Raw genomic sequence first — 26,303 nt, forward strand, 5'->3', positions numbered from 1 at the left:
CCTTTATTCGAAGTTTCTCAAGAACCATTCGAGCCACAGAATTCGTTTTGGCATCGTTGAATAGAGAATTGAAAAGTCGATTCAGTCGTAACAACAGAAAGCGAAATTTGAATATCAGACACTTAGGTGCAAGATTATGCCAAAATTTCATGTTTTCCGTCTCGTTTTTGCTCATTTCTCGGAGGCAAAATGAGCAAAAACGCTCATTTGTACATCATTCTAGAGATAAATAAATGGCCTTTTTAGAAAGTGGATGGAGAAATGTTGACAGTTTTCTCAAAAAATGCTTGAATTCAATAAGTTTTAGATTTGCGGGTTTTTTTTTTAAGTTGCAAAATCTACTTGAACATAACGCTGCTTTTTTCGAGGTTTCTCAAGAACCATTCGAGTCAGAAAATTCGTTTTGGCATCGTTGGATAGAGAATTGAATAAGGGGGTCATGACCCCACTGACCCCCCTGGATCCGCCCTTGATCTCTCCACTAATGAGCTGGCAAATAGCCCCCAGAGGAGTTGCACCATTTGTATAAAGAACAAGAAAACATTCCGCAATTAAACCTCAACTTCTTCAGGTTGGAGCAATATTCCTAGTTACCATATCGGTGGACACATTTTATTCAACCAAAGCTTCGATTCGAGTGAGGACCGACTACCTGGACTTCACCGCGCCTTTTCCAGCCATATTTTTCTGCGAAGAAAAGGAAATTAAGGGCAAATTTGAAGAAATGTTAAAACAGTGAGCGACTCCCATCAGTCTTAAAGGCCATTGCATCATTTCTTGCGCGCTTTTAGCCTGAAATTCAACTTAACTGATCGCCAATCCGCTCTGGACATTGAAAACTTCGTTAGAGCGGCCAGCTTTATTCGACCGCTGGACAGGGCGATGCCGCAAAGAATTTGTGACAATCCTCAAAAGGATTACTGTCGCTTCATCACTGCATACGGGCAGGATTTGTCGCTGTTTGCCAACCATGTAAGAATGGGACCTCAATTTTTACACCCTGTAAATAAAATCAATTATTACTAGATACGGGCAGGTTGTAAGGAAATATTCACCTCATGCACATTTAATGGGGTGGAGTTCGATTGTTGCGAGCGCTTTTTGCCCGTGGGCACGTATGAAGGCAAATGCTTCGTGGTCAACAGCTATAACGCTTTTATCGAAAACAACCTTCTAAATGGTTCAGTTGAAGCTCAGTAAGTAGCCCCAAATTAACCAAGGCTTCCAATCCAACTGCTGTTTAGACAAGGGTGACGCAATATTATCATTGCAATCATCGCAAATCATCTGCATCGTTGGATAGAGAATTGAAAAGTAGATTCAGTCGTAACAACGTGACTGAGGAAATTCGAGTAGTTTTGCCCCAGAAAGCGAAATTTGAATATCAGACACTTAGGTTCAAAATTATGCCAAAATTTCATGTTTTCCGTCCCGTTTTTGCTCATTTCTCGGAGGCAAAATGAGGAAGAACGCTCATGTGTACATCATTCTAGACAGAAATAAATGGCCTTTTGAGAAAGTGAACCATGGATGGGGAAATGTTGGCAGTTTTGTCAAAAAAGGCTTGAATTCAGGAAGTTTTAGATTTGCGTGGTTTTTTTTGAGTTGCAAAATCCACTTGAATATGACGCTGCTTTTTTCGAAGTTTCTCAAGAACCATTCGAGCCACAGAATTCGTTTTGGCAGCGTTGGATAGAAAATTGATTGATGGGGGGTCACGACCCCCATGACCCCCCCTGATTCCGCCCTTGTGTTTAGATATGGAAGCTTGAGGAGAGGCCAGAAAATTGGAGCCCTAAGACACGATGCCGCACTTAACCCGGCAAATTTATCTGTTGAATTGGCGCACACGGACTTATCGGTTTGGTACATGGGAAATACAAATATTCCCACAAAGATGTATCAGAAACACAACCATCTGCACGAGAGAAGGTTTAGAGAGTTCCGCACCGCTGATATACACCTACGAGTTTTAGTAAGCAAACAGGAACTCTAAGGAAACTTGGGAATTTAATTACATTTTCAGGTAGCATCCCCGGACAATTCGCTACTCAAACTAGAAGTAAAACGTCGAAACTGCAAACTATCCCAGGAAGCTCAATCCCTAAGGAGTTTTAAAGTCTACTCTAACTCAGCTTGTGAAGTTGAGTGCATCAAGCAGGCACAGTTGGAACTTTGCGGATGCTACATCCATTTGCTGCCGAGCGAAAACGGTAACTAAAAAAACTTAAAACTACCTTAATTTCCTAGTAGATTTGCTGAACAAACAGTGCAACATCAGCGGCTTAAACTGCGTCTCACAGGCGCTGGAAATTCGAAAATACTTGGCCAAGTGCATTTGTATAAGCAACTGCCTTCTTATCGACGTTTCCCTGATTGGAATCGTACCAAATTTTGAATACGATAACGATATTAGGTACACGACCACACGCAACACTTTATATTAACTATTGTAATAATTGTGATAAACTCACAGGCTGCGCAACAACAAGTCAAAAAAACGCGTCAATTTTATAACCAGGGCCCCCACAGTGCAGTATGTGAGACATGCAAACCAGGAGTTCCTAGATTTCATTGGTAAGGAAAAAAACACAACTTCCAAACTTACATAATGAGTGTTTTAGTGTCTATTGGTGGAGCCATTTCTCTGTTCATCGGATGCAGCTGCTTGACCGTGGCACAAATAGTCTACTACTTCCTTGTAAAGCCGCTTGTGGAAAGGCACCATCCTAAACACTAGGACAAATATTGGAAATCAACTAAAAGCCGATGGAAAAATTGAAGGGAAAACTTGGATGTGGACACATGAAAATGGCAACGATTGAACACACCTAATTGAGTTACACATTTTTATTTAAAAATTAAATTTTATAATAATTTAAATAATGTAAGCATATATTACAGAGCTTGATACACATCGCTAAAGAAAATATTGAACTATAAACATACATCTTGTACATTCGCGCTACCAATTAAAAACTCTGTGTTGGCAGTCTTCGCTGCTTGATTAGCTCAGTAGTTGATTTGAAAAAGTCTATCTATCTAAAGGCAACACCTAGTTTCCCATTCAGGTAAGTAAAAAGGGAGGAATTAAGACAAACATGGCATATGCAGCTTGTGGATAAAGGAAACTTTAGTACTAAAAATGTATTTTAATACTCTCTAATAAATACAATTAAACCTGACAACAGAAACAGTAATATGATATAAATAACGCACCTCGTAGTTTATACCACTAACGTAAATAATATAATCACATGGCGTTAAGCATGTATATTCTCATTATTTATATGTATGTAGTTATAGAAGTATATTTAAAATTATACCTGTAGGATGTGTTTTATAGGGCCATCTCACACTGGGGTCTAGGCCTTCGTGTTCACCTGCATCAACACTTACAGCAATTCGCTAAAGTTACTTTAAAGTATATTAAAATTATTTAGATACCCTATTATTTATATATTATACGGTTAATGTTTTTTGAAGATTGTTTGAATCAAATAACCAGTCATGCGGGTGCAATTCAGCTTCGTATTTTTGTAACTCGCACTGCAAATACTACTTCAAATCTGCAAAGGAAACTAAACTGATTCAGTGATGTTCGACGCCAGACTAACAACACCGACTTACCTGTGTTTACAAGTTAATTACACATTGACTACTGGCAACATTGTTTGCGGACACTGTCCGAGCTCATCGTCGGCTTAACATCGATAGGTTCTACATTTTGTGGGCGGATTGTATCACCTTCTGGTGGATCCCGAATCTGTTTCTGCGAAACGATTCTGTAGATCTCTGGAAGCGAAAGTTCACACATCAGACCTGACCAATCCGCTCATTTCCCACACAAACCTGTGAGTATATTCTGAAAAGCCAGGTCTACATTTGTTGAATCCAATGCCGATGTTTCGATAAAACTCAAACCGTTCCGTTCGGCAAAAGCTTTAGCCTCCTCAGTGAGAACGGCTCTGAGATGTCGCAAGTCCGACTTGTTTCCCACTAACATTATTACAATATTCTGGTCTGCATGGTCTCGCAACTCGCGCAACCATCTACAAAAATACATGGGTTTAGTTTCAATATTGCAACAAACACAGCAATAAAACTGACCTTTCGACGTTTTCGTACGTTAGATGCTTGGCAATATCGTAAACTAACAAAGCACCAACAGCGCCTCTATAGTAGGCAGCTGTTATGGCTCTGTACCTTTCCTGGCCAGCCGTATCCCAGATTTGGGCCTTTATTGTCTTTCCATCCACCTGAAACAAAGAAAGAACATGTTATATTACACACCTAAATAGTGTTAGCAATCCCAAACAAGCTAAAATATCTGCTTTTGAAAGACGGTTTTCGAGTATTTACGTAGTTGGGAATAAATTTTGATTAAATGTGAGCTACGTGTGTTTGCGACATGTCAGAAATAAATTATTTTCTTCTCATTTCTTTTGGATATATTTTGCTAGTTCAATACACATTTTTCGCTCCCCAAACTATTAAATAGATAGACGATCCTTACCTGTATACTTCGCGTGGCAAATTCAACTCCTATTGTTGATTTTGATTCCAAGTTAAATTCATTTCTAGTGAATCTCGATAACAGGTTACTTTTTCCTACGCCTGAGTCTCCAATCAACACAACTGAAACAAAACGAAACTGCTCAATTAGTCATGTAAAGCAATTAAGCTAATCAATCGTGAACATGTTAACATCTATCACACTTTAAGGAGTGTTAATAGCGGATTAGCGACCTCAAATTTAACTAGTTTGAAGTGTTTTTCTTCCATTATGGGTATCAGATACTCTGGCTTTTTTCAGAAATCTGAGTAAATCCGGCTTTCAGATCATTCTGTGATAACTGATTTTTTCGGTCAGCTGTATGTACAGGTATTTAAAAATCAGCCAACTTTTCGGGATAATAAATAAATACATTGTTAAACATTACAGAACATTTGGATTGATTCTACATCAAAAGCGGTCTTTGTTTGTAATTTCAGGACATTTCTCTCACTCATTACATTGATTAAAACCACCAATACTCTATTGCAGTTTCTGTATTTCATGGCACTCTCATTTCATTCTGTTTGGATGTTAATCTGGTGTCTTCCCCTCTTTTCCACCATCTGTAGCATTTCCTGTGTCTTTGCAGTTTTTCCTCGTTGATCTTTAATGCCTAATTTTTCAGAAATGTGTCTTTCATCTTCTCTACCGCTTAACCAAGTGATGCAGATTCTATTCCGTGCTTCCGGTTTTTCCTTTTGGATATATTTTCTACTTGAAACAAACACTTCGCAAAATTCTTCAGTGCACTGATATCCCGCAAAATCTGAATTCACGTGTCCAAATTCTATTGAGCATGAAAACTTGTTGCTCTTGCATTTTCGTTGCTATAATCAATTCAAGACAACAAACTCATAACAAAAATAGTTGCGAAACATCAAAATCATTATCGCTTTTGGGGCGGTTCCTCAAAATAGGTATATCAAATAGCCCGCAGAATAGAACCGTCTCCAAATAGTCTCATCATCAATGAATCAATCTAGGCGAAATGGCCCCCATTTAATGTCTATTTCCAGAATCAGCGTAACTGAACAATGTAAGTGACCCACATTCAAATGATTTGTGTATATTAAGCAGTTGATGCCCGCATTCTTTTAATGCGAGTTTTATCGATTCTAGTCCATATGATGACTTGAACTGTTCAACAAAGGATGCCAATGTTATTTAAACACATTAATAAACAAATATGTTTTGACATTTGCACTGCGTACTTTCGAGAGTTTTTAAGTGTTGGCTGTTTCGTAACTAAGCCCTAAAGGCTGGCGAAGCCTCGCGCATTGATTTACCAATTCCTTGTTGCCCCCTTAACGTTTTTGATGACTTGCCTATGTGTCATACAAATACATAACATTGTCCAATTAAGCCATTTTCTTTTCTTCGTTCTAGACTCACCTTTGAACAAGTAGTCGTACTCATCATCCTTTGTACTCATCCTGATGCTGTTTAATAGTCTTTGGGGGCACTTACAAGATAATCAAAATTGTATTTACAAACTATTGCATATCACTAAAATACCGTTCTAAACAGCCTGGTTCCGCTATCACAGACACATTTCCCGTAAAATCCGCGCGATTTTAATTAAGATGATCGGGAACAAACGGGAATGAAAATTATTATTTGGTATAATTTTCAAAATGGCGATCACTTTATATATTTATGTAGATCTGTGCGGTACGAACGCCCCTCGATGAAATGCCAAATCAAAACAACAGACCAGACCTTATATCGCTCTCTGTTTCCATCGGCGGGATAAAACAAGACAACGCGGAACGTGTTTTGACACAGCAGTTCAAGTGATAATGATTAAACAAATGGAGCATGCGTTGCTGTGCGCTCGACACGTCTTCAATGACGTCGAAATCTGGCAACAATGCGCAGTGGCGTAGCAATTTTTGGGTCTACAAACTTGAGTTTGGTCGGTATCAATGCAAATGTTTCAATTTGTTTCCTTAATCTAGCTCGTGACTCTTCATAGGTAAGTTACTGTCTCTTTAATGGTACGTTTTCTTCAGTCTGAGTTTACGTTCTTTTAGAGCAAAAAACGCCACATTGCTTATGTCGAGTATTCGCTCGAAACTGATGGGTTTTTCAGTTTATTTTTTTATTATTTCCAGATCATTTGATTAACTTTAATTATTATAGCAAACTAAAAAAAAGAGTATAATTAATTTTGATAATTTTCAAAAATATATATTTATTTACACACATTTACATAAATTTCAAATTAAATATTAGTAAATATAGCCAGTACTGTAAATATTTTTCATGAAGGAACCAAATGTAAAAAAAAACAATGTCATATTAATTAAACTAAAATGTACCTAGAATAATGATAGACTAGAAAATCATATTCTAAATTACAAATAATCATTATCACCTAAATTAACATTTTAAAAATAAAACGACAAACGGGTTCATCTAAAAAAAATAACAAATAAATATCTTAAACAAACTGTTTAGAGAGTTTTGACAGAATACGGCATACTTGGTAGTGTTGCCCATTCTGTTAACGCTCTCCGTAATATGAGCAAAATATAATATTTATCCTCTAAATATAATCCTAACACAGCATTGTTTTTATTTAGAATAAGTTAATTTTAAAACTAAAACATATTTTTACGACATACTGTGGGTTTTCCATTTCCAAATTCAGATTTGTATAGGCAGTGCGTTCTGACCGTTAATCAAACAAATTTCCTCTTTATTGTCTTATACACCAACAAAACAAAAACCACACACATATGTTTATATTTACATACTTCTGATTAAAATTGTACATATATTTTTACAGTTAATAGATTTTAATTTTGTTCAAAACAGCCTTTTATACTGGTACAAATCACAATTAGTTCTCTTGAAATTTTGTTCTATTCACTTTACCTTCTTCTCATAGAAGAGACTGTTTATATTTCACAATATGTATTTGAAATTATTTCAAAAAAAGGGTCCTTGCTCTTAAATATCTGGTTAATTAAGAACAAACTTTTTACCGTGTTGTTGATTTTAGAACTTGGGCTTCATAGAAGTGTTATTAGAAGAAAATGAATAAAAATATATCTAAAAAACCAATGTATACCACAGTGATTTTTTGTATATTTTTTGGCAGGATACAATGCGAGTTTTGATATAATAGAGCTTGTTCCTTTGTTGATGAGTTTCCCAAAAAAGCGTGTGCACTCAATATTAAATAAACGTTGTACTAGTATAAGGACTGGAAATTATCACATTTATCGACAATAACAATGTAGCACCATGTTGTATAATAGATTTATACTAACTGCTTAGTTACCAGCAAGTTAATCAGAACCTAAAAACGTTCCTTTACTTGAAACATGATTTTCCGTTCAAACGCTCATATTCCCATGCTCGTCCAGTGTTTTGAAATTGCTCATGCATCAAAAATCCTCAACTATTAACCGAGCTTCAGATGAAAAACCTCCGATAACAATAAACCTCGCGTAATATTGTAGGGAATTCATTTCGATGTTAACCATCCATCAAGCAGCTAAGTTTCAACGTAAGAAATATATATTATAGATGTGTCCTTTACATCGAAAATTCCGAACAAAACATCTGAAAAAGAGTTGGCAATAATCTACAACCATGTGATTTCTGAACTGGCGATATTCGTTTCTGAGCGCGTCTACGATTTAAAGGCACATCAAGAGTGATATGGTTTTTGGTTATACTAGCTAAAAAAAGGCAGAAGCGAACATCGCAATAAACAAATGGCGAGATTCTTCGCTGGAAAATCGAGCGCGCTCATCAAAATTTCAGCACAGCCAGTCGAACAACGCATGTGAATTTGGGAGGGTTTCAACCGCCCTGAAAGCGACATTATTATTGATTCAACCCTACCGTTTGAATCACACGTAAACCGGTGGTTGGTTCTCGTTGTCGTCCAGGTTGATTTTGTTGAAAGCAGCCCCCCCATCATCGAAAAAACGCCTGCAAATCCCCAGTTTTACATCTCTAGTACTCCCCCTTTTAGTTGCACTTACCTAAAAGTGAATTCAAAGAAACCGTGAAACAGTTTCGAATTGTCGGTGAGATCGTCCGAATTTGATGAATCTATGGAAGTGCTGTTGCGTAATCGATCTGGATCAATAGGGTCGAAATTTGAGGTGTCAGTTGGATATTCTATGTGGGGTTTATGGGGCGCAGCTTGTCTTCTCAGACCCTGAAGAAATCAACACATTGACACACGCGCGCAAACCTGGTGTAAACCAGTTACCTTATCAAAGTCAATATCCTCAAAGAAGGGATGATTTTTGATCTCAATCGCGTTCTTTCCCAATCGTTTGTCCGAACTACAGCACAACTTCAGTATAAGATCTGTCGCTTCTTTCGATAGGTTGGCCTGTTTGGGTATTTGCAGCGTCGTTTCCCAATTGATAACCTAAGGAAATGTTAGAAAATGCGTGGGTTCTTGCATTAGTTTGTACCTTGTATTGAGTTTCTGCGGGGGTGTTGGCTAAAAACGGAGGCTGGCCTACCAACATTTCATACAAAATCACACCGACACTCCACCAATCGCACACATGTGTGTAGCCAGTTCTTTGCAGAACTTCGGGAGCTATATAGTTGGGTGTGCCGACTAGAGAATGAGCCAAGCAGCGATGCTCTCTTCGCCTCCGTCTCTCCAATGGCTTCAATGCCTTGCACTTGCATTCCTCGGCCCAATCGTCGATTGGATCCATCGAGTCCTGTCTACTGTGGTCACCTGCAAAGCACTTTCTACAAACTGAATCAACTCGAAGGCCGCCAGCACTTACCGTTCGGTTGATAATATTTCGAATTATGCGTCCATCTAAAACCTGTACAAAGACCGAAGTCTGTTAGCTTTATATGGCCATCTTTGTCGATTAGAATATTGTCTGGCTTGATGTCTCGGTGTATGAATCCCATTTTATGCACACTGTCCACAGCACATGTCAATTCTGCTATGTAAAACCTGGAATTTCAAAATAATGAGTCTAGTTAGAAATGTTCTATCTGGTTGTTTTTTAGTGTTAAAAGTTTTTAAAAGACAAACATTTTGAGGCAAAATCCTCAACAGAAAAGGAACGTTTTCAGTCGTACCTTGCTAAGTTTTCTTCGAAAATCCCTAGCTTAATCAGTAGGGACATTAGATCACCGCCCGGTATATAGTCCATGACAAAATACAGGATATCACTATCTTGAAATGAATAGTACAGTTTCACTACCCATTCGTTGTCTGCTTCTGCCAGAATATCCCGTTCCGCTTTCACATGAGCGACCTGAGACAAATTGCACCAAATTATTAGAAAAAGCAAATTGGTCCAGCAATATTCGTCTACCTGGTTGCGTTTCAACACATCGGCCTTCCTCAAGGTTTTCATGGCATATAAATGATTTGTGTCGATTTTCCGAACAAGGGTCACCTCACCAAAAGCGCCCACTCCAATAGGCTTGATGGTTACGAACATGCTTTTGTCCATTTTGGCCCGTTTCAGTCGAATGTAGTTCGATTCTTTCTGCGAGAGCATTTTGCGCATCTGCTGCTGGGCATCAGTACTGAGACCTGAACAAACCATTCTGCTAGTAATCAACTACCAGTGCCGAGTTACTAAATACATTACCGATTTTCACCATTTCCTTTTCCAATTGCATTCTCCGGAACATTCTCTGTCTGTAAGATTTAATTACATTTTCGATATGCTGTTCCATGAAGAACTTAAAGGCCTGTGGTGAATAGTTTTTCACTTTACCATCCCTTCTTTCCTCTTCTTTTTCCTTGCTGATTTTTTTCCTTTCGGGAATAGGCGACTGAAAACAGGAAACACCCAACTTAATCAAGCAGTTAAAAATACATATGCAAAAGTTCGCTTCAATTACCTGATGTTTAATCTTGGCGTAAGGCGGCAGTTGCGGTGGTGTTTCCGCCGAGTTTTTACTACCATTACTTTCCGTTGAAGAATTCCCATTTAACGTGGTGTGGTTGTTACTGTTTGCATTGCTTTTAACTGAAGAGGAAGCTGAAAAGAACTCAAACATTTTTTTAAGCTGCCGATGCCAGCTGGCATAGTGCCTTGGAAAATACGTGTTCCAATGGACAGATAAGTGCAACTAACCAGTAGGAGGTAATGGAGGAGCCCCATTGTCCGGATACAAATTCCTGCCGTCCCCCGAGCTGGCAGAGAGCGGACTGTCCGCTCTGCAGCACTCGTTTGGACCGCCCACAGCAGGCGAATACTTTCGTTGCAATGGGGGATGGGGATGGCCTGAACTGTACCCACTGTGCGGATCATCTGTGTATGGAGGAGGCGGCAAAGGCGGATGGACTGAAAAAACAGCGAACCGTAAGTAAAAACAGCTAGTTTACAAACAAAAAAGTACCTCGTTGAGCCTTTGCTTTCGCCTGCATAGTACTGGCGTAGCTGGGAGGTTCAGTAGTGGGCACATTGAGGGGAGGCCCGAGGCTGCTGCCGTGTGCACCTGGAAGGGGCGCGGCGGGTTTACCCGAAACTCCGCCTCCATTGGTGTAGACCTTCTGCTGAATAGAGGCGGTGTAAGAGGGTGGAGGAACCGCAGCGGCTGGTGGTGTGTTTGGACCTTGAACAGAAGCGCTTTTAAATCCCAAAGGCCGCGGTAACACAAACGGAAGTTACCGAAAAATAGTCCAGTTCAGCATGTGGCTAAACTGGAAAGAACTAACAACACAAGAATTCTGTACATTCATAGCGGTATCCCCAAGACAACTTGTATTGCTCTTGTAACGGTCAAGTAATCTTCTACTAGTTTATTGTACATATGGTCTCACCATTAGATGTAGCTGGTATAGGTGGTGCTGTGGCCGTTTGTAGAACTGGCTTCTGCACCTGGGTACTTTTAACCGACTGCATGATTACCGGCGGTTGTGATACGGTTTGTCGCGCACCCCAAGCTTGCAAAGGCGTAGGCCTGGCCATTGGGGTTGGTGTGGTTGAGGTCGAGACTGGCACTGGACTTGGAGAACCTGCAGACGTCGATCCGGAATAAATTCCAGAAGAAGGGCTTTTTCGAAAGTCCTGCGTTGGACTCTGTCGGTTCTGGATAGAGGCCGAATAGCTCGGAGGAGGTGGGGCGCCACCCCCAACCGCTCCACCTGTCAGTGGATAGGGTGGAGGCGGTTCGGCTGAATTCACCCCGCCTGTCGGATACAGACTCAACGCCTGCATTTGCTGCGAAAGTTGCTGCTGTACCTAAATACCCAAAGATTGTTTAGGGAGACGACTCAAGTAGTCGGGGGCTCGTCGCTTACCTGAGGGCCATTCTGCACTACCATTGGTTGCCGACTGGAGCCCCCGCCTCCAACAGGACTGGTGCCCCTCTGGGATGAAGAGCCATAAGCGCCGCTTCCTGGATTGGCAGGCTGAGCGCGACTGGGCACCACCGGAGGTGCGGGCGACATGCGCTTGAACATCTGCTGCACATTATTCGGCACTGATTGCTGATATGCCGGAGGAGCATGAGGCGGAGGAGGTGGAGGTGTTGTTCTTGGTGGAGGCGGTGGGGGTGGTTCCGCGAAACTCGGCGAATACCTGGAAAATTCAAAACAATAGCCAACAAACAAGGTTCGGTGACTGTCGGGTACCTCGATCCATGTATATCGGCCATTCGAGGACTATCACTTCGAGAACTTCCGGCGCCCGAATCCAACGCGGGGCTTCCTCTCGGATGCACCAACTCCCGTTCAATGCTAGGCTTGCGAATCAACTTGGTGTAACCGGGGCTTTTGCTCGATTCTGGCAACTGCTTAGCCAGGTAGTCCAACGCCAAATCAACGCGGCCGTTAGTTCCTTGAAGGGCGCGCATAGATGAATCCTACAAGCGACGAACGAAGGAGTAAAGCACTTGAGATTTCTTAAATTTACTAACCTCCGAGTATCCCAAGCTCAGTAAATGGGTTACTCCGGGGCGTAATTGAAGATGGTCCTTTCCACTATCCCCATTGGAACCAGAGGCGGAGCTCAATGAGCTCACTCCACTAGTCTGAGAGAAACTGGAGATGGTACTAGCTGCGCTTGACCCTACAGTCTCACTGCCACTTTTCGCAAAAGGCCTTAGAGAGTTCTATAGAAACAACATTTTCATCAGGTTGAATAAAGACTGTTTATAAATTGATGATCAGAAGTCAGATTAATTAGAATTCGCAAAGGTGTGGAAGATCAAACGAGAAGAAAAGAGAAACGTGATATACAATAACCATAAAGGCTATAGTACTTTAGCGATTAGATGCTCCCTTATTTGCCTAGCTTTGGAAGCGTTTATTTGAGCCCATAATGCATGCAAAAGGTTTACATTAAGAGCAGATGTTAGCACGTTAATCGTCTTATGGTTCTTTTCAGTTCGAGCATTTTTTGGTAGCATGAAATCAATCAATTGAAACGTAGTTTCCGCGATCCTAAAAAGGGTTCGCTGATGGCGCGTTTTCTACAACTTTGCCCCACAATAACAAAAACAAACTCGCGCTAGCATTTGAGTCTTTTACTTAGAGGCGTCGAAGGAGCTTTTAACTAATCAGGTAGATTAACAAATGTTTTAACATTTCCTGGTCTCGCCTTTGTAATTTAATTATCTTCCCGCTTTGGGTGGGAAACATGCTATCAACATTCCTGTACTCGAGAACTGCAGGTGCAAGTATTCGATTACATCCTCCAGCTATTTAAATCACTGACAATGGAGTAAAACCTACTTGGATCTCTTCCATGGCCTTTTGGTGATAGCCCGAAGAACGGGCTGGAGTGTTAGGATTCATGTCTATGAGCCAAGGCCCTTGGCCCATACTCAGCTTACGAATAAATCCTTACATTATCCTTTAAGTGGATCATTCCAGTATATTAAGATGCTGCAGACGCTTCCTGGATAAATCTGAAAGAAATTAATGAGTCATCAATAAGCGAGTGATACTCACAAAGCATCTAAAGCCCAATGAGAACAACGACGACTTGTCGGAAGTGTAAAAATGATAGGTCCTTAAATCAGGCTGAATCAGCTGCAGGATGACAACAAAAGACATTGAAGGGAATCAGAAGATCGCGGCATTGTCTTGAATAGATCGTATTCAAAGTGCTTGGCTAGATGAAGACAGTTTTGAGCGCTAGATCTAGAGAGGAATAGGGGGACAATAACAGATGCTCTTCACAGCCACCCGCTTTCAGGGCATATTGTATGGCATATTTACGTTGTTTGGTGTTGAAAGACATCCCATAAGGTAAAAAATAGGCAGGATTATATTACCAAATAATTGAAATTCTTCGACTTGGGGCTAGCATGACAGCAACCATAATAAAAAAGTTAATGGATGTATTTCTGTAATTTCAAGTCGCCAATTTGCGGGGCCTTAGTGCACCACAGAAAATGTGATAATTTGTACGATCATTCCTATATATACATTCACAATCTGGCAATGTTAATTACCTCTGGAAATGCGAAAATAAATTAGAATCTGCTATAGTTGGAGATTGACAGATTTTTGTGTCAAACCTTTAAAAATGTCCCACTGTATCACAGGGAATCAACTCATTAAGGCACTATTATCACTACGAACCGATTCACTTTAATATGTTCTATCTAATAAAACAACACATGTCACTTTATAAACACTAACTAAAGGAAAATTAAACTGAAAACAAAGAAAACTTCTCAATATTTAGATATCAGCCATTTTACACAGTGTCAAATTCCACATTATACCAACCGCCACAAAATAACTACAATATATTTTTCAGTTTTGCAGCTTGTAGGAGATCCCAACTGATCCCATGTTTTTCCATCGAGTATTTACAGTATTAAAGCAAGCAAAACTGCGGAATTTTTCGGTTTTAAAGCTTGAATTTTAATTTTTCAAATAAACAACTTTTATTTTTGCAATGTTGGCCGCTCTTAGATCTAGGTGACAAGGCGACATTCCTGCCCATTGGCGCAGGTGACGGTAATCCACCCAATCAGAGACGTACGACTCACAATGCAGTTTAACCTTAGATTGGTCGATGGTTTCTTTCCAAACCAACAAGACATTTCTTTATGAGTGCAAGTGAAACAGACAGATGCAGTGGAACTTTTTTTGATTTTTTAATTTACTTTGCCAGCTTGAAAGTATTAGTTTTCGCTCATCAAAGGGTTAATCTGGATTATTTAATAATTTAAAATATATTTGCTGTTAAATAAATTTGATTTTCTAATAATTTTTTGAAACATGTCGATGGAAAAGGCGTTTCCAAATGATAAGCAAACTGACAGGTTGTTGATAGATGCCATTCTGTTTTTCTGTTGGTGTTGAGTTGAAAGTTCTTTTGGATTTCGAAGTGTCATGTCCTAGCAATGTTTTTATATATTTGTTTATTATTATTTGTACATTCAAATATATACGCTGCAGGTGAGCATTCTGTGGGTAGAACCTGATCCTTAAGTTCCTAGATCAAGTAGGGTTATAGCGCAAAATTTGCCTTTAAACTTTGTATATTCACTCCCAATTTGTTGGATTTGTATCAACTTCCGCCGACATTCGCCCCCCAATTGATTGCTAGTTGATCGCAACAAGCCGCATCTAATAAATGTTACATACAGAAGAATCATGAGTCATCAGAGCTAATGCCATTTGAATTACTTCTAGGGTCTTACTATAGCGAATATGAATGCAACATTCCCTTGGTGGAAAAGTCAGCCCTAGATGCTACATCTTCTATGAGCGATAGGGGCCCGAAGAACGCCTTATTATATGGTAAGTCTGCCTAAGATTTCTAGCTAGAATAGGAACGCGCAGCAAATATACATTCTAGTTTAATGCAGTATGAATGCCTCATCATTCCCTCAAGCATCTGAATACTGAATACGGAATTACCAAATAAATCTTAGGTATACACCGAATAGAAGTTACTTGAATTTTTCTGCATTTGGGACCATCTAGTATAAGGTAGATTGGGTTGCAAGCAATCGATTTTCTGATCCGAGCTTTTATTTGCCAGGTTCTGACTGATTGGACTGGTGGTCCCCAAAGCAGATCAACTCAAACTATCCGAAATTAAAAACAAAATTAATGGCCCCGTCTAGCGTCCGGTGGTATTTCAATTTGTCGAAATGGTCTCCGACCTATCAAGAGCTGTTGCTTGCCACGGCTTGCATTCAGCCGGAAGAAAAGCTGCGATTGGGCAAGTTTGTGTTCAAGAAGGACTTCAAATCATCGTTGATCGGCAGATTGATGATGCGTAAATTTGTGTCTGAGAGCTGCGGTCTGAATTATGCGGCATTGAGGTTCAGCAGGCAGGAAAAGGGTCGCCCAGGGTTGGAGACGCCGGAAAAAGTCTCCTTCAATGTGTCCCACCACGGGGACTATACGGTTCTTGCAGGTGAATTGGGTGATGCGTTACTAGGAGTGGACGTGATGAAGCTGGAGTATACTGGCGGCAAGCCGCTTAGTGAGTTCTTCAGGATAATGAACCGGAACTTCTCCACTCTGGAGTGGAGGCAGATTTATGCGCCAAAATCCCCAGCGGAGCAGCTGAACATGTTCTGTAGACTGTGGGCGTTGAAGGAAAGCTACACTAAAGCCATTGGCCTGGGAATCACCATGAAGCTGAGCGAGATCAGCTTCAAAATTTCATCCCCTTTGACCAAAGAGCGGTTCACTTGCGACAGTAAACTCTTCGTGGATGGTGAGGAATTGACTGGGTGGGCGTTTCATGAAGTCCTACTGGATGACTTTCATTGCGTGGCAGTGGCAACCGATAGGCCGGTGGATGAGGTGCAATTTAAAGAACTGGACTTTAGTGAGCTAGTTCGGAATGCTGAAGCTTTTCAGCCTCCAGACGAGAGTTACTGTTTGGATTATTTCAAGAAGGCTGAAAAGCCCTGTTAGGATTTTTACTGCTTCATTAAACTAGAATGTATATTGGCATAGGGAAATAGCCGGGTAGTTAATATCTATTGATTATCCCGTTTGTTCGGTAGGTACCTGTTTCAGAGTGGCACAGTAAATCTAGATTGCATGTTCAGTGTTTTTAGTTATGCAGACGTATTTTTGCATGATTTCGCATTTTTATGGCCGATTTGCGTGGAATAAGTTTTCGTTTTCTTAGGATTTCTGTTTAATTGATTCGAATACATTTTACGGGCGTGTATCAATAATGATTTAAAGTGTGCGGAAGTTTGGCAAAAATCCTGATCAAACTTTCTCCAGTTTATACCCTAGAAATACTTTGGGAAATGTGAATAGAGCCTTGAAAACTTATGGTTTATTGGCCAGTTTATGTGCACAGATTGATCTGTTTCATTTAATCTTACCAACAAGGGTTTTAAGTTATATTGAATTTTGGAGAAAACAATTTGTTCGTGTAAACCCAAAAGGCGTCGGAGAAAATTCTCTTCAAATTTGGTTTAAATAGTTGGTTTTTAAGTCCTATACTATAGTTGCCGCATTATATTTTTGGTTGTAAATGTGTGTTTCCTTTCCACAAAAAGGTAGCAATGCTTGGAGCGCTAACGATAATGATTTTGCACAATATCTCATAATCGACCTAGGCCAAATAATGAATGTAACTCGCATATGGACTCGCGGTAGACCCTTCAGCAACGAGTTTGTTATGGAATACCAAATCACGTATGGCACAAACGGCCTGGATTATGCCTATTACAAAGACTCTGAAGGGGATATCCGGGTAGGTATACAGTTCAGTAATTAGAGCAGTTCTTTTCAGGGCATTCTGCAATTTTTCGCCAATGAAAACAAACCTTAGATAGTGATTTTTCTTTTGGCTTTGCATCCCAGTTGGTAGATTTAGCGAGTGGTAAATAACCGTTGGTAAGGTGTATGGATATTATATAACTCTTAATTAATATCAGCTGTAGTTTTTGCATTCTTTTGGCCAACTAACATTTTCATCATGCTTCTTCTAACCCTTTGAAAACAGGTGGATCGGGATGGACGCCCAAAGAAAGCACCTATTTCGAAAAGCTGATTATCAGCCTGGGCGGCCGGTACGAAGTGAGGTCGATCGCGACTCAGGGACGTGCCCTCACTAACGAGTACGTCACTGAGTACATTGTGGAGTACTCAGATAATGGCAACGACGGATGGAGGGCGTTCCACGACGCCAATGGCCAAATAGAGGTTGATATAATAGTTTTTCTTTGCTTGTTGCGCTTTGCAGGACAGCGGCCAACGGCCCCAGCTAATGGGAGTGATTTATAACACCAGGCATTTTTTTAAATACGTTTTATATCAACAATCTTCTAAATATTTTCGCATTAACGTCAACAGCTTTAACTTAATTCCTCTTTGGAATGTTGCCGTTGCTGCTTGCACTGTGTTGGGTACTTTATAAGTCACTCCGTATTTACCCAACTCGGAGTGAATGTGTACAGGGTGATTCAACACAAGTTTTGTCTAATTTGTAGCTTAGTGTCCTGCAAATGTCTCAGTTTAATATGAGATTAATGCTCTGTTTTACTGGCACCAGTTTTGGATCACTCCTATAGATCAATTTTGCATGTTTATACCATACGTATATCTAGTTTGGCGCCCACTAAAGGCGAGAAATGTTAAAAATCGCCCACAATCAACCTTTTTCTCATTTCCTCTCATCATTAAATTTACTTTCTCTAGTGCTTGTAAGAATCGTTTAACTTGCACCATTCATACGCTCCATTTGGCTCTGCACTAAGTTTTATTCAAGGTTTGTTTTTACACCGTTCAGACACAAGGTTTTTTTAACGGCTGGTTTACCACACCAAATTTCTATCGAGGATGGTCGCCACCCGAAACGTACTACTTTTACTTGATAAGACCTAGTGTCTAAACGGATTTTCCGCAGAACTACAAACAGCGTAAACACAGTTTTCCATTGCACAATCGTTAACTGATCAGAGTTTCTTCCTTAGATGTTTAGAGGTAATATCGATGGGGATTCTATTCAGAAAAACGAGTTTGAAGTGCCTATAATCGCACAATGGATCCGGGTGAACCCAACCAGATGGCGAGACCGAATTTCCATGCGAGTGGAACTGTTTGGCTGTGAATATGGTAGGTAAAGTTCATTTTCCCACGAACCCCCGCCAGCTAAACGGAAAAACTTTCAGTGGCCCAAAATATGTACTTCAATGGTACGTCGCTTCTAAAGTTGGATCTTCTGAGAGACCCGATAGCTGCTCTGAGAGAGACTATCAAGTTCCGGTTCAAAACTGCTGCGGCCAATGGGGTGCTGCTTTACAGTCGAGGCACTCAGGGCGATTACATCGCCTTGCAGTTACGGGAAAACAGAATGCTGCTGAACATAGACTTGGGTTAGCAGCAGGAGATAATTTGGGAAATCCCGTTTAACCCTGAGCCGCTGTTTCAGGTTCCAACATGGTTACCAGTCTTAGTGTGGGCAGTCTTCTGGACGACAACATTTGGCACGATGTGGTGATTTCCAGGAATAGGCGGGATATTCTGTTTTCCGTTGATCGCGTGGTTGTCCAGGAGCGTATAAAGGGCGACTTCAATAGGCTTAACTTGAACAGAGATTTTTACATCGGCGGCGTCCCCAACATACAGCAAGGTCTTGTAGTGGTTCAGAACTACAGCGGCTGCATAGAGAATCTCTACTTGAACTCAACCAATGTAATCCAAGCGGTCAAAGACGCCTTTGAATATGGGGAGGCTTATAAATACGAGAAAACCAACGTTTTGTACAACTGCCCAGTAAGTTTCGCGTTTCGCGGGTCTACAGCATCAAAGGCAATGTGTATTATTATTGGTATTGATTCTAGGAACCACCTATAGTGCCTGTGACTTTCACCCATGCGAAAGCCTATGCCAAACTGCGCGGATATGAGGGAATGTCCTCTATGAATGTGTCGTTTCACTTCAGAACATACGAGAGCAAGGGCCTGATGATGTTCCATGCCTTTTCATCGTCGAGTTTTGTGGCGGTAAGCATGCAGCAAAATGGCCCGCAAGCTAAAGATCACGGTTTTGTCCATTCAACCGATAGATTTACTTGGAACAAGGCAAGTTGAAGGTGGAACTGGTGACTCCGGATAATCCTCGAGTGATATTCGACAATTACGAAGAGACTTTTAACGATGGACGCTGGCATGTTGTGGTGCTGTCCATCAGGACGAACGACGTTACTTTTAGTGTGGATTATCGGCCAATGAAGACCACGCGATTGCTGAAAATTCGCACCGGAGGCATTTATCTGTTCGCCGGAGGCGAGACTCCCACGCTCAGCTATTCTAATGAGGTTTTCCCAGGTGGGCTGGTTTTCTTTAACTGAACCTTTTGGCTCTACTGTGTTTTGCAGGCTTTATCGGCTGCATGAAAACGATCCGCATTGATGGCAACAGCAAGATGCCCACAGACTGGAAGAAGAACGAGGAATATTTCCACGGCGACAGTATAATTTTCGACGCTTGCAGGATGATTGATCGGTAATTGACTTGTTTAATTCTCTATCAGACCAATGAGAATATATGAAAAATGGCATTGCAGGTGTTATCCTAATCCGTGCCAACATGGGGGCATTTGCAAGCAGAACGCAGCCGAATTTTTCTGCGACTGTAAAGGCACGGGGTATGGCGGGGCCGTTTGTCACAGCTCCATCAACCCCCTGTCCTGCCAGGCTTATAAAAATATCCAGGCCGTTGGACCAAAGGCGGAAATAAGGGTGCGTAGGCGAGTTGATATTTGCTCTTCAAGGGGCTGGAGTATTTGCATGTGCAGATCGATGTGGATGGAAGCGGCCCATTAGCACCATTCCCGGTCACCTGCCAATTTGGCGCTGATGGTACCGTGTCGACCGTGCTGCATCACAGCAACGAAGCCACCACTCCGGTGGATGGATTCCAGGAACCCGGCAGTTTCATCCAGGATATTCAGTATGAGGCTGATGATGACCAAATCGTCGCTTTGATCAATAGGTGAGTATTTCGAAAGAATTTTCGAGTTTGTTGCACTGCTTGAAGCTGTGTTTTGTGGTAATTGCTCGCCTTTGTCAGGTCGTCTACTTGCACTCAGCACATCCAGTACGCCTGCAAGGAGGCCCGACTGTTTAGTTCGCCGTCGGAGGAGCAGCAGTTCCAACCGTTTTCCTGGTGGGTTTCCAGGAAAAACCAAAAGATGGACTATTGGGGCGGGGGGCTGCCCGGGTCCAGGAAATGTGAATGTGGCGTCTTGGGGACCTGCAACGATCCCACCAAATGGTGCAATTGCGATGGGGATGCGATGATTTGGTTGGTAGACGCTGGTAAGAGCCAGTCTACTGAACCTTTTCGGCGCTTTCAATTTGAAGATTGGGCTTTTTGCAGGCGAACTGAGCGAAAAAGATGATCTGCCAGTGAAGCAATTGCGTTTTGGTGACACTGGCAGTGCTTTAGACGAAAAGGAGGCTCGATATACTCTCGGCTCGTTGATATGCCGCGGTGACGATCTGTTCGACAATGTGGTCACATTCAGAATTTCGGATGCCACCATCGATATTCCCAACTTCGATATGGGACACAACGGCGATATATACTTCGAATTCAGGTAATCACATTACAAGAGGATTTTGTAAAACATTCGTTCTCAAAAAGCTATTTTTACCACCGCGAAGAACTGTTGATGCTCTCCAGTTTGCAACTGACTTAAGACTTGTAGTGTGATATTGTTATACATAAGTCATACATGTTTTAAAGGCATAGAAAGAATAATGTACCTTGATTGATTGCAGAACGGCAACTGATAACGCAGTGTTATTCCATGCCAAAGGCCCTACTGACTACATTAAATTGACGATTGTTAACGGAAATCAGCTCCAGTTCCAGTACCAAGCGGGATCCGGGCCGATTGCCGTCATAGCGGAAGTTTCGTACAAATTGTCGGATAATCAGTGGCATGCGGGTAAGCAAATTACTGCGCCAATTTACTCAGCTATATATTTGGTTTGGGTGCAGTGTCAGTTGAGAGGAACCGAAAGGAGGCGATGATTGTAGTGGACGGAGCTCAGAAAGCCGAGGTTCGGGAGCCGCCAGGCCCCGTGCGGGCCATTCACTTAACATCCGACTTGGTAATCGGCGCCTCCACCGATTACAGGTAAACACTGTTAAAAAACGCACACTAAGACTCTAAACGGGATTCGGGAAAATCAGGGATGGATTCACTGGTTGCATGCGAGCTCTTCTCATCAATGGAAAGCACGTGAACTTGAGAGAGTACGCTCATCGAGGACTGTATGGAATCGCCGAAGGTTGTGTAGGCAAATGCGACAGCAGCCCGTGTCTGAATAACGGCACTTGCATAGAAAAGTACGAGGGATACGTGTGTGATTGCAGATGGACTGCTTTTAAGGCAAGTCCCCAATAATCTTCAATTTACAGTTGTAAAATACCCTGCGTTTTGGCTGCAGGGCTCAATATGCGCCGACGAAATCGGAGTGCACATGAAAGCCAATTCGGCAGTGAAATACATCTTCGAAGGCTCATGGCGTTCAACAATCTCAGAACACATTCGCGTTGGATTCACCACCACCAATCCCAAAGGCTTCCTGTTGGGATTCTTCTCCAATATAACCAAGGAATACTTAACGATCATGGTCTCAAATTCCGGCCATTTGCGAATAGTGTTCGACTTTGGCTTCGAGCGGCAAGAAGTCATCTACCCGGATAAGCATTTCGGGCTTGGCCAGTATCATGATCTTTTGTAAGTTTTTCACTTAAAAATCACCCCAATTCACTGCTGGAACGGATGGTTTTTTCCAAGATTGACCCGGAAGAACGGAGGGTCCACGTTAGTGATCAAAATCGACAGCTACGAGCCTAAAGAGTTCAATTTCGACATCAAGGAGTCTGCAGACGCCCAATTCAATAACATCCAGTACATGTACATCGGCAAAAACGAATCGATGTCTGAAGGATTTATCGGATGCGTATCCAGAGTGGAATTTGACGATATTTATCCCTTGAAGCTGCTCTTCCAGCAGAAGGGCCCTGGAAATGTGAAAGTGCTTGGAGGTGGGCAACTGTTCGGTATCTCCATGCCAAATATCTACAATATATGAATTCCAGAACCCTTGAACGAAGACTTTTGCGGAGTGGAGCCGATTACACATCCGCCTGATACAATCGAAACCAGGCCTCCGCCGTTGATTGACGAGGATAAAATCAGGCGGGCCTACAATCAAACGGATTCGGCTATTTTGGGAAGTAAGTAACTAACTCGTTCATATGGTTCTTTCCAGCTCATAAATCCTCGTTTCTTTCAGGTGTGCTTGCAATTATATTCTTAGCTCTAGTCATTCTGTGCATTATCATCGGCCGTTATCTCCATCGGCACAAAGGCGAATACTTAACGCAAGAAGACGCCGGAGCTGATGCCGCCCTGGATCCCGACGATGCAGTGGTTCATGGCACCACCGGCCATCATGTGCAGAAAAAGAAGGAATGGTTCATTTAAGGCACCACCCGCCCCGTTTAATTTAATGCTCTTCCTTATAAGGACCGATGAGTACAAGTTCTAGTTTTTTATGTTCGTGTTATATTTTCCGTCCATTTTATTTACTCGACAAATTCCATGACCTGTTTCTTACGTTTTAGTTTTGCATCGAAGGCGCGCTTGTAGTGCTTTGTTAGCATCGGCCTAGATACGAAATCTTTTAATTTTTTTGTTTGATTTCATATGATTTTTATGTACACATTTTTGCAAATGTTTACATGTTTGCACTGCTAGAATTCTATAACGATAAGGTATTGTAATTTTTTACAAAAAATGACATAAATTTTTAAGTGCTATTTTTATTTGAATGACTTGTCCTGAAATCAAATCAACTCCCTACTAATCCACCATCGTTCGAATAATTGGCGACTTAAAATCTGCAAATTTTCCTTCCTCCATTTAACCGACAACGAAAGGGCAAATTACAGTCGACAATAAAACTCTCTCATTTTCGTGTTCGGTTGGTTTAAATTATATTCCATGGCTAATCATAAAAACAATTGCAATCACACAAAACCAGAATTAAAAAGTATCTGAAAAATGCGCTAATAGCGACCCAATGAAAATCCACTTTCAAGCTCCATCGAGACGCAATTGGCGCTAAAAAAATCTTACACAACACTGAATTATTGCGTAGTATTTGGACTTTCAACCGACATACTTTTATAGAATATGTCAACGATAAAAAATAGATATATACATATACATATATTGCGGTAAAAATATTGTAAAATTATTTAAAAAATATTGTTTTTCACTTCATTCAATTTCATCAGTCTTGCCTTAAGTATTTAAATGCAATAGTTTTGGACCCATTAATTGTCTTTCTATCTTAAACCTAATATTGCTTCATTATAAACCAATAAGAAATCGGCCGATCCGATTACTTAACCATGGTGACAATTCGAAGAGTGAAATATAAAATATGGATTTTTTTGTCACTAGAAAACAGTAACAATATTGATTTGAGGCAACAGTGAAGGCGATTGATTCAACAAAACGAATTGTAGGCAGGTAAAATCACGAATAGATACTTCAATTTTTGTGTAAAAGCCTTTTAGCAGCTCGTATCAGGGGTGTTAAACTTCGCAGTTCCATTCGCTCCTGAAGGAACTCGTGTTGTAGTAGCTCATGAGCAGTTGCTCGATTATCAACTTCAACTTGCAAACATTGATCAATAAAATCTTGCAGTTTAGGCGAACACACATCCCAACGAGCAATTTTTGGTCTTCCATTTGCTGCAAAAAGTTAAGTCCGAAGTCAACGAAAACAACGTGCAAATAATCTTCCTCAATCCCTTACCTGTAATTAAATAAAGTGCCCTAATTGGTGGCTCTCTCAAGTAAGGCGGTTCGCCATCTAACATTTCGACAATCATGATTCCCAGGCTCCAAATATCCACTTTCCTACCATATTTCTGTCTTGTCACCACCTCAGGAGCCATCCAGTATGGAGTGCCCACCATTGTCTCCCTGCCATGGCAAAAAAACGATCTTTCAAGCTACGTAAAAATGCGATTTACTCATTACCTTTGCTCATTTCCGATAACGTTGGCACAAAACCCAAAATCCGTAACTTTCACTGTGCCATCCATGCCCAAAAGCACATTGTCCGACTTAATATCCCTGTGTATTGTCCCTTGGTTGTGAAGGTAATTGATAGCTTGTAAAACCTGGAAAAGACAGTATTGTATTTTTATAGACGCAAATGACAATATAAAATCCATGAGCATGTTTTTTCACCTCAAAACAAACAGCAGCAATCTGTCCCTCCTTCATAACAGTTTCGGTAACAACATCGGTGAGTGGGCCTCCATCTAGTAGCTCCATCACAACCCACAAGTGATCATAATTAACCACAAAAGCGTCTAAGAAATTGACTGGAAAATACAGCAGCATTGCAAAAGAATCCACAATCGATTATTAATGAGATGCTACCTAAATTTTTGTGCTTAAAATCTTTCATGATTTTAATTTCACTCAGGAGCAGGTCTTTTTTGGCCTGCTTGGTCATATCGATGTCTTTTATGGCAACTAAGTCTCCTGTTTTCTTATCAGTGGCAGCGAACACCATTCCTGAAGCTCCAGAACCTGCAAGCCACTTTGGGTAACTATCAGGTTGGTAAAGGTGGCGATTTGTAACTAACCCAAATCTTTCAAGGTTTTCTCATAGAAATCGTAGGGATCGCCCGGGTTGCAGATTTTTCGAATTTCCCGCATGTAGTCACTATCGGTTATTCCAGACCTTCTTCTATACCAGTCCTCCTCTGTAATACTTGGTTTTCGATATTCAATTTCTTCGGAATCAACTGCCAGATTTTCCAGGCTCTGCGCTAGATTTCTGGTTTGCAGCAGGTTATTCTGATCATTATTTGCAACTACTGGAGGTAACGTTGTTCTAGAACTGAAAAGATGTTAGTTCGCACATCTGAGAACACATTCTTTTGGAAGTTTTGGCGTACTTCTCCAAGTGTATGAGGGAATTCTGTGAGCCATCTGAAGATATATTGGATTCTTTGCTCTTGTGGGCATCTTTGGACTTCATGTACAAGTCCATTTCCTTTGACTCCTCAGCAATGTCCCTCTCCGTGAAGATATGCTTAATTTCCTGTCCTTGCACCCCATGTTTCTTCACGGAAAAATTGTAAAACTGAAGAACCTTCTTGACAACCTCTGGATTCTGATTCTGTTCGGCTTTAGTGATTTGGGTGCCAATCTGACGAATCCAGGAGACTGGCAATCCTTCCAGACTCCCATCTTCAGTCACACTAACATGGATGTCATGATTCACATTTGTGGGGGTACCTGGAAATGACGACAACCTTCCTGGGGGGGAAATAAAGCGAAATTGGGTGCATTTTACCGATAATAGCAGCGGTGGGTTCTTCTCTGGTCTTTTTTCTTCTAAACAGATCTCGGAGACTCATCTTGAGTGGCAACAAAATTCAACTGAAGGAAAGCGGAATTTTTGAACAAAACTGGTTAAAGTGAGTTAAAGCTACATTATTAGAAGGAAAGCTGAATAAATTAATTAGGCAGGTTAAAACGCGGAAAAGAATTGACAAAATTTAAAGATGACACACACCCTTTTGTTGGCGTTTGACTTTGGTGACCTTGCCAGTGATTCACCACCAGGGGCCTAAACTTAAGACTGAACATTCCCTAGAGATAAGGGAAAACTATTAAAATACTGAGTAATTGAGCAACTTAAACCTAAATTAACGTTATAAAGTAGGAGAAATTGTTGAACACCAGCTTCATTAGGCGTAGAAATGGAATGGTATTTCTTGGA

At 41.0% G+C, this 26,303-nt stretch overlaps 6 protein-coding genes and 1 long non-coding RNA gene across 16 annotated transcripts in view; 4 read left to right on the forward strand and 3 right to left on the reverse strand.

Annotated features, from left to right (window-relative positions):
• Positions 1-3,303, forward strand: part of LOC109539784 (sodium channel protein Nach) — a 4,024-nt gene extending 721 nt beyond the window's left edge. The window contains exons 2-9 of the mRNA XM_019907767.2: positions 572-735; positions 792-972; positions 1,027-1,196; positions 1,759-1,975; positions 2,027-2,213; positions 2,254-2,416; positions 2,477-2,577; positions 2,625-3,303. Of these exons, the coding sequence (XP_019763326.2) occupies positions 572-735; positions 792-972; positions 1,027-1,196; positions 1,759-1,975; positions 2,027-2,213; positions 2,254-2,416; positions 2,477-2,577; positions 2,625-2,740 (1,299 nt within the window). The 3' untranslated portion in view covers positions 2,741-3,303. The remainder of the gene's footprint in view (positions 1-571; positions 736-791; positions 973-1,026; positions 1,197-1,758; positions 1,976-2,026; positions 2,214-2,253; positions 2,417-2,476; positions 2,578-2,624) is intronic.
• On the reverse strand, positions 3,138-6,275 carry LOC109539801 (ras-related protein Rab-11A). 2 transcript variants are annotated; one of them, XM_019907792.2, is made up of 6 exons: positions 5,951-6,275; positions 4,517-4,638; positions 4,111-4,259; positions 3,853-4,052; positions 3,631-3,795; positions 3,138-3,581 (listed from the first exon to the last, which is right to left on the reverse strand). In XM_019907792.2, the coding sequence occupies exons 1-5, from the start codon at positions 5,988-5,990 to the stop codon at positions 3,659-3,661; spliced, it is 648 nt and encodes a 215-aa protein (XP_019763351.1). In that variant the 5' UTR covers positions 5,991-6,275; the 3' UTR covers positions 3,138-3,581; positions 3,631-3,658. The 2 variants fall into 2 exon arrangements, with proteins under 2 accessions (XP_019763351.1, XP_019763350.1); XM_019907791.2 differs by having other exon boundaries at positions 3,138-3,569; positions 5,951-6,274.
• Positions 5,413-6,057, forward strand: LOC125505080. The gene is made up of 2 exons (XR_007281893.1): positions 5,413-5,594; positions 5,678-6,057. It is a non-coding gene; the product is annotated as an uncharacterized LOC125505080 (long non-coding RNA).
• A 1,015-nt stretch (positions 6,276-7,290) lies between the features above and the next one.
• On the reverse strand, positions 7,291-14,270 carry LOC109539812 (serine/threonine-protein kinase Warts). 4 transcript variants are annotated; one of them, XM_019907818.2, is made up of 18 exons: positions 13,982-14,270; positions 13,257-13,432; positions 12,440-12,634; positions 12,156-12,385; positions 11,823-12,102; positions 11,343-11,763; positions 10,919-11,134; positions 10,654-10,863; positions 10,418-10,557; positions 10,162-10,369; positions 9,880-10,103; positions 9,641-9,819; positions 9,334-9,512; positions 9,004-9,281; positions 8,793-8,957; positions 8,560-8,738; positions 8,417-8,506; positions 7,291-8,131 (listed from the first exon to the last, which is right to left on the reverse strand). In XM_019907818.2, the coding sequence occupies exons 2-17, from the start codon at positions 13,344-13,346 to the stop codon at positions 8,425-8,427; spliced, it is 3,276 nt and encodes a 1,091-aa protein (XP_019763377.1). In that variant the 5' UTR covers positions 13,347-13,432; positions 13,982-14,270; the 3' UTR covers positions 7,291-8,131; positions 8,417-8,424. The 4 variants fall into 4 exon arrangements, with proteins under 4 accessions (XP_019763377.1, XP_019763378.1, XP_019763373.1 ...); XM_019907819.2 differs by having other exon boundaries at positions 7,291-8,506; positions 10,162-10,348; XM_019907814.2 differs by having other exon boundaries at positions 7,291-8,506.
• A 585-nt stretch (positions 14,271-14,855) lies between these two features.
• On the forward strand, positions 14,856-23,302 carry LOC109539803 (neurexin-4). 5 transcript variants are annotated; one of them, XM_019907796.2, is made up of 20 exons: positions 14,856-14,939; positions 15,177-15,284; positions 17,021-17,217; positions 18,440-18,581; positions 18,638-18,841; positions 18,898-19,241; positions 19,310-19,471; positions 19,534-19,795; positions 19,846-19,972; positions 20,034-20,208; positions 20,265-20,461; positions 20,540-20,787; positions 20,849-21,068; positions 21,253-21,422; positions 21,476-21,614; positions 21,671-21,869; positions 21,928-22,220; positions 22,281-22,531; positions 22,586-22,723; positions 22,783-23,302. In XM_019907796.2, exons 1-20 carry the CDS (start codon positions 14,885-14,887, stop codon positions 22,971-22,973), a joined length of 3,822 nt encoding a protein of 1,273 aa, XP_019763355.2. In that variant the 5' UTR covers positions 14,856-14,884; the 3' UTR covers positions 22,974-23,302. The 5 variants fall into 5 exon arrangements, with proteins under 5 accessions (XP_019763355.2, XP_019763354.2, XP_019763356.2 ...); XM_019907795.2 differs by lacking the exon at positions 17,021-17,217 and adding an exon at positions 17,470-17,669; XM_019907797.2 differs by lacking the exons at positions 14,856-14,939; positions 15,177-15,284 and adding an exon at positions 17,470-17,669 and having other exon boundaries at positions 17,128-17,360.
• LOC109539808 (L-aminoadipate-semialdehyde dehydrogenase-phosphopantetheinyl transferase) lies at positions 15,199-16,996 on the forward strand. 2 transcript variants are annotated; one of them, XM_019907803.2, is made up of 2 exons: positions 15,199-15,284; positions 15,529-16,996. In XM_019907803.2, the coding sequence occupies exon 2, from the start codon at positions 15,600-15,602 to the stop codon at positions 16,416-16,418; it is 819 nt and encodes a 272-aa protein (XP_019763362.2). In that variant the 5' UTR covers positions 15,199-15,284; positions 15,529-15,599; the 3' UTR covers positions 16,419-16,996. The 2 variants fall into 2 exon arrangements, with proteins under 2 accessions (XP_019763362.2, XP_048523983.1); XM_048668026.1 differs by lacking the exon at positions 15,199-15,284 and adding an exon at positions 15,291-15,476.
• Positions 23,303-23,460: 158 nt separating the features above from the next.
• LOC109539805 (serine/threonine-protein kinase PAK 2) lies at positions 23,461-26,266 on the reverse strand. The gene is made up of 8 exons (XM_019907801.2): positions 25,875-26,266; positions 25,474-25,816; positions 25,159-25,415; positions 24,950-25,102; positions 24,755-24,891; positions 24,542-24,684; positions 24,315-24,484; positions 23,461-24,250 (listed from the first exon to the last, which is right to left on the reverse strand). Exons 1-8 carry the CDS (start codon positions 25,936-25,938, stop codon positions 24,048-24,050), a joined length of 1,470 nt encoding a protein of 489 aa, XP_019763360.1. The 5' UTR covers positions 25,939-26,266; the 3' UTR covers positions 23,461-24,047.
• Positions 26,267-26,303: the final 37 nt, after the last annotated feature.

The sequence above is a fragment of the Dendroctonus ponderosae genome, unplaced genomic scaffold, assembly GCF_020466585.1.
Source record: "Dendroctonus ponderosae isolate FM_Combo_2020 unplaced genomic scaffold, Dpon_F_20191213v2 Dpon_F_20191213_7, whole genome shotgun sequence".
NCBI lineage: Eukaryota > Metazoa > Arthropoda > Insecta > Coleoptera > Curculionidae > Dendroctonus > Dendroctonus ponderosae.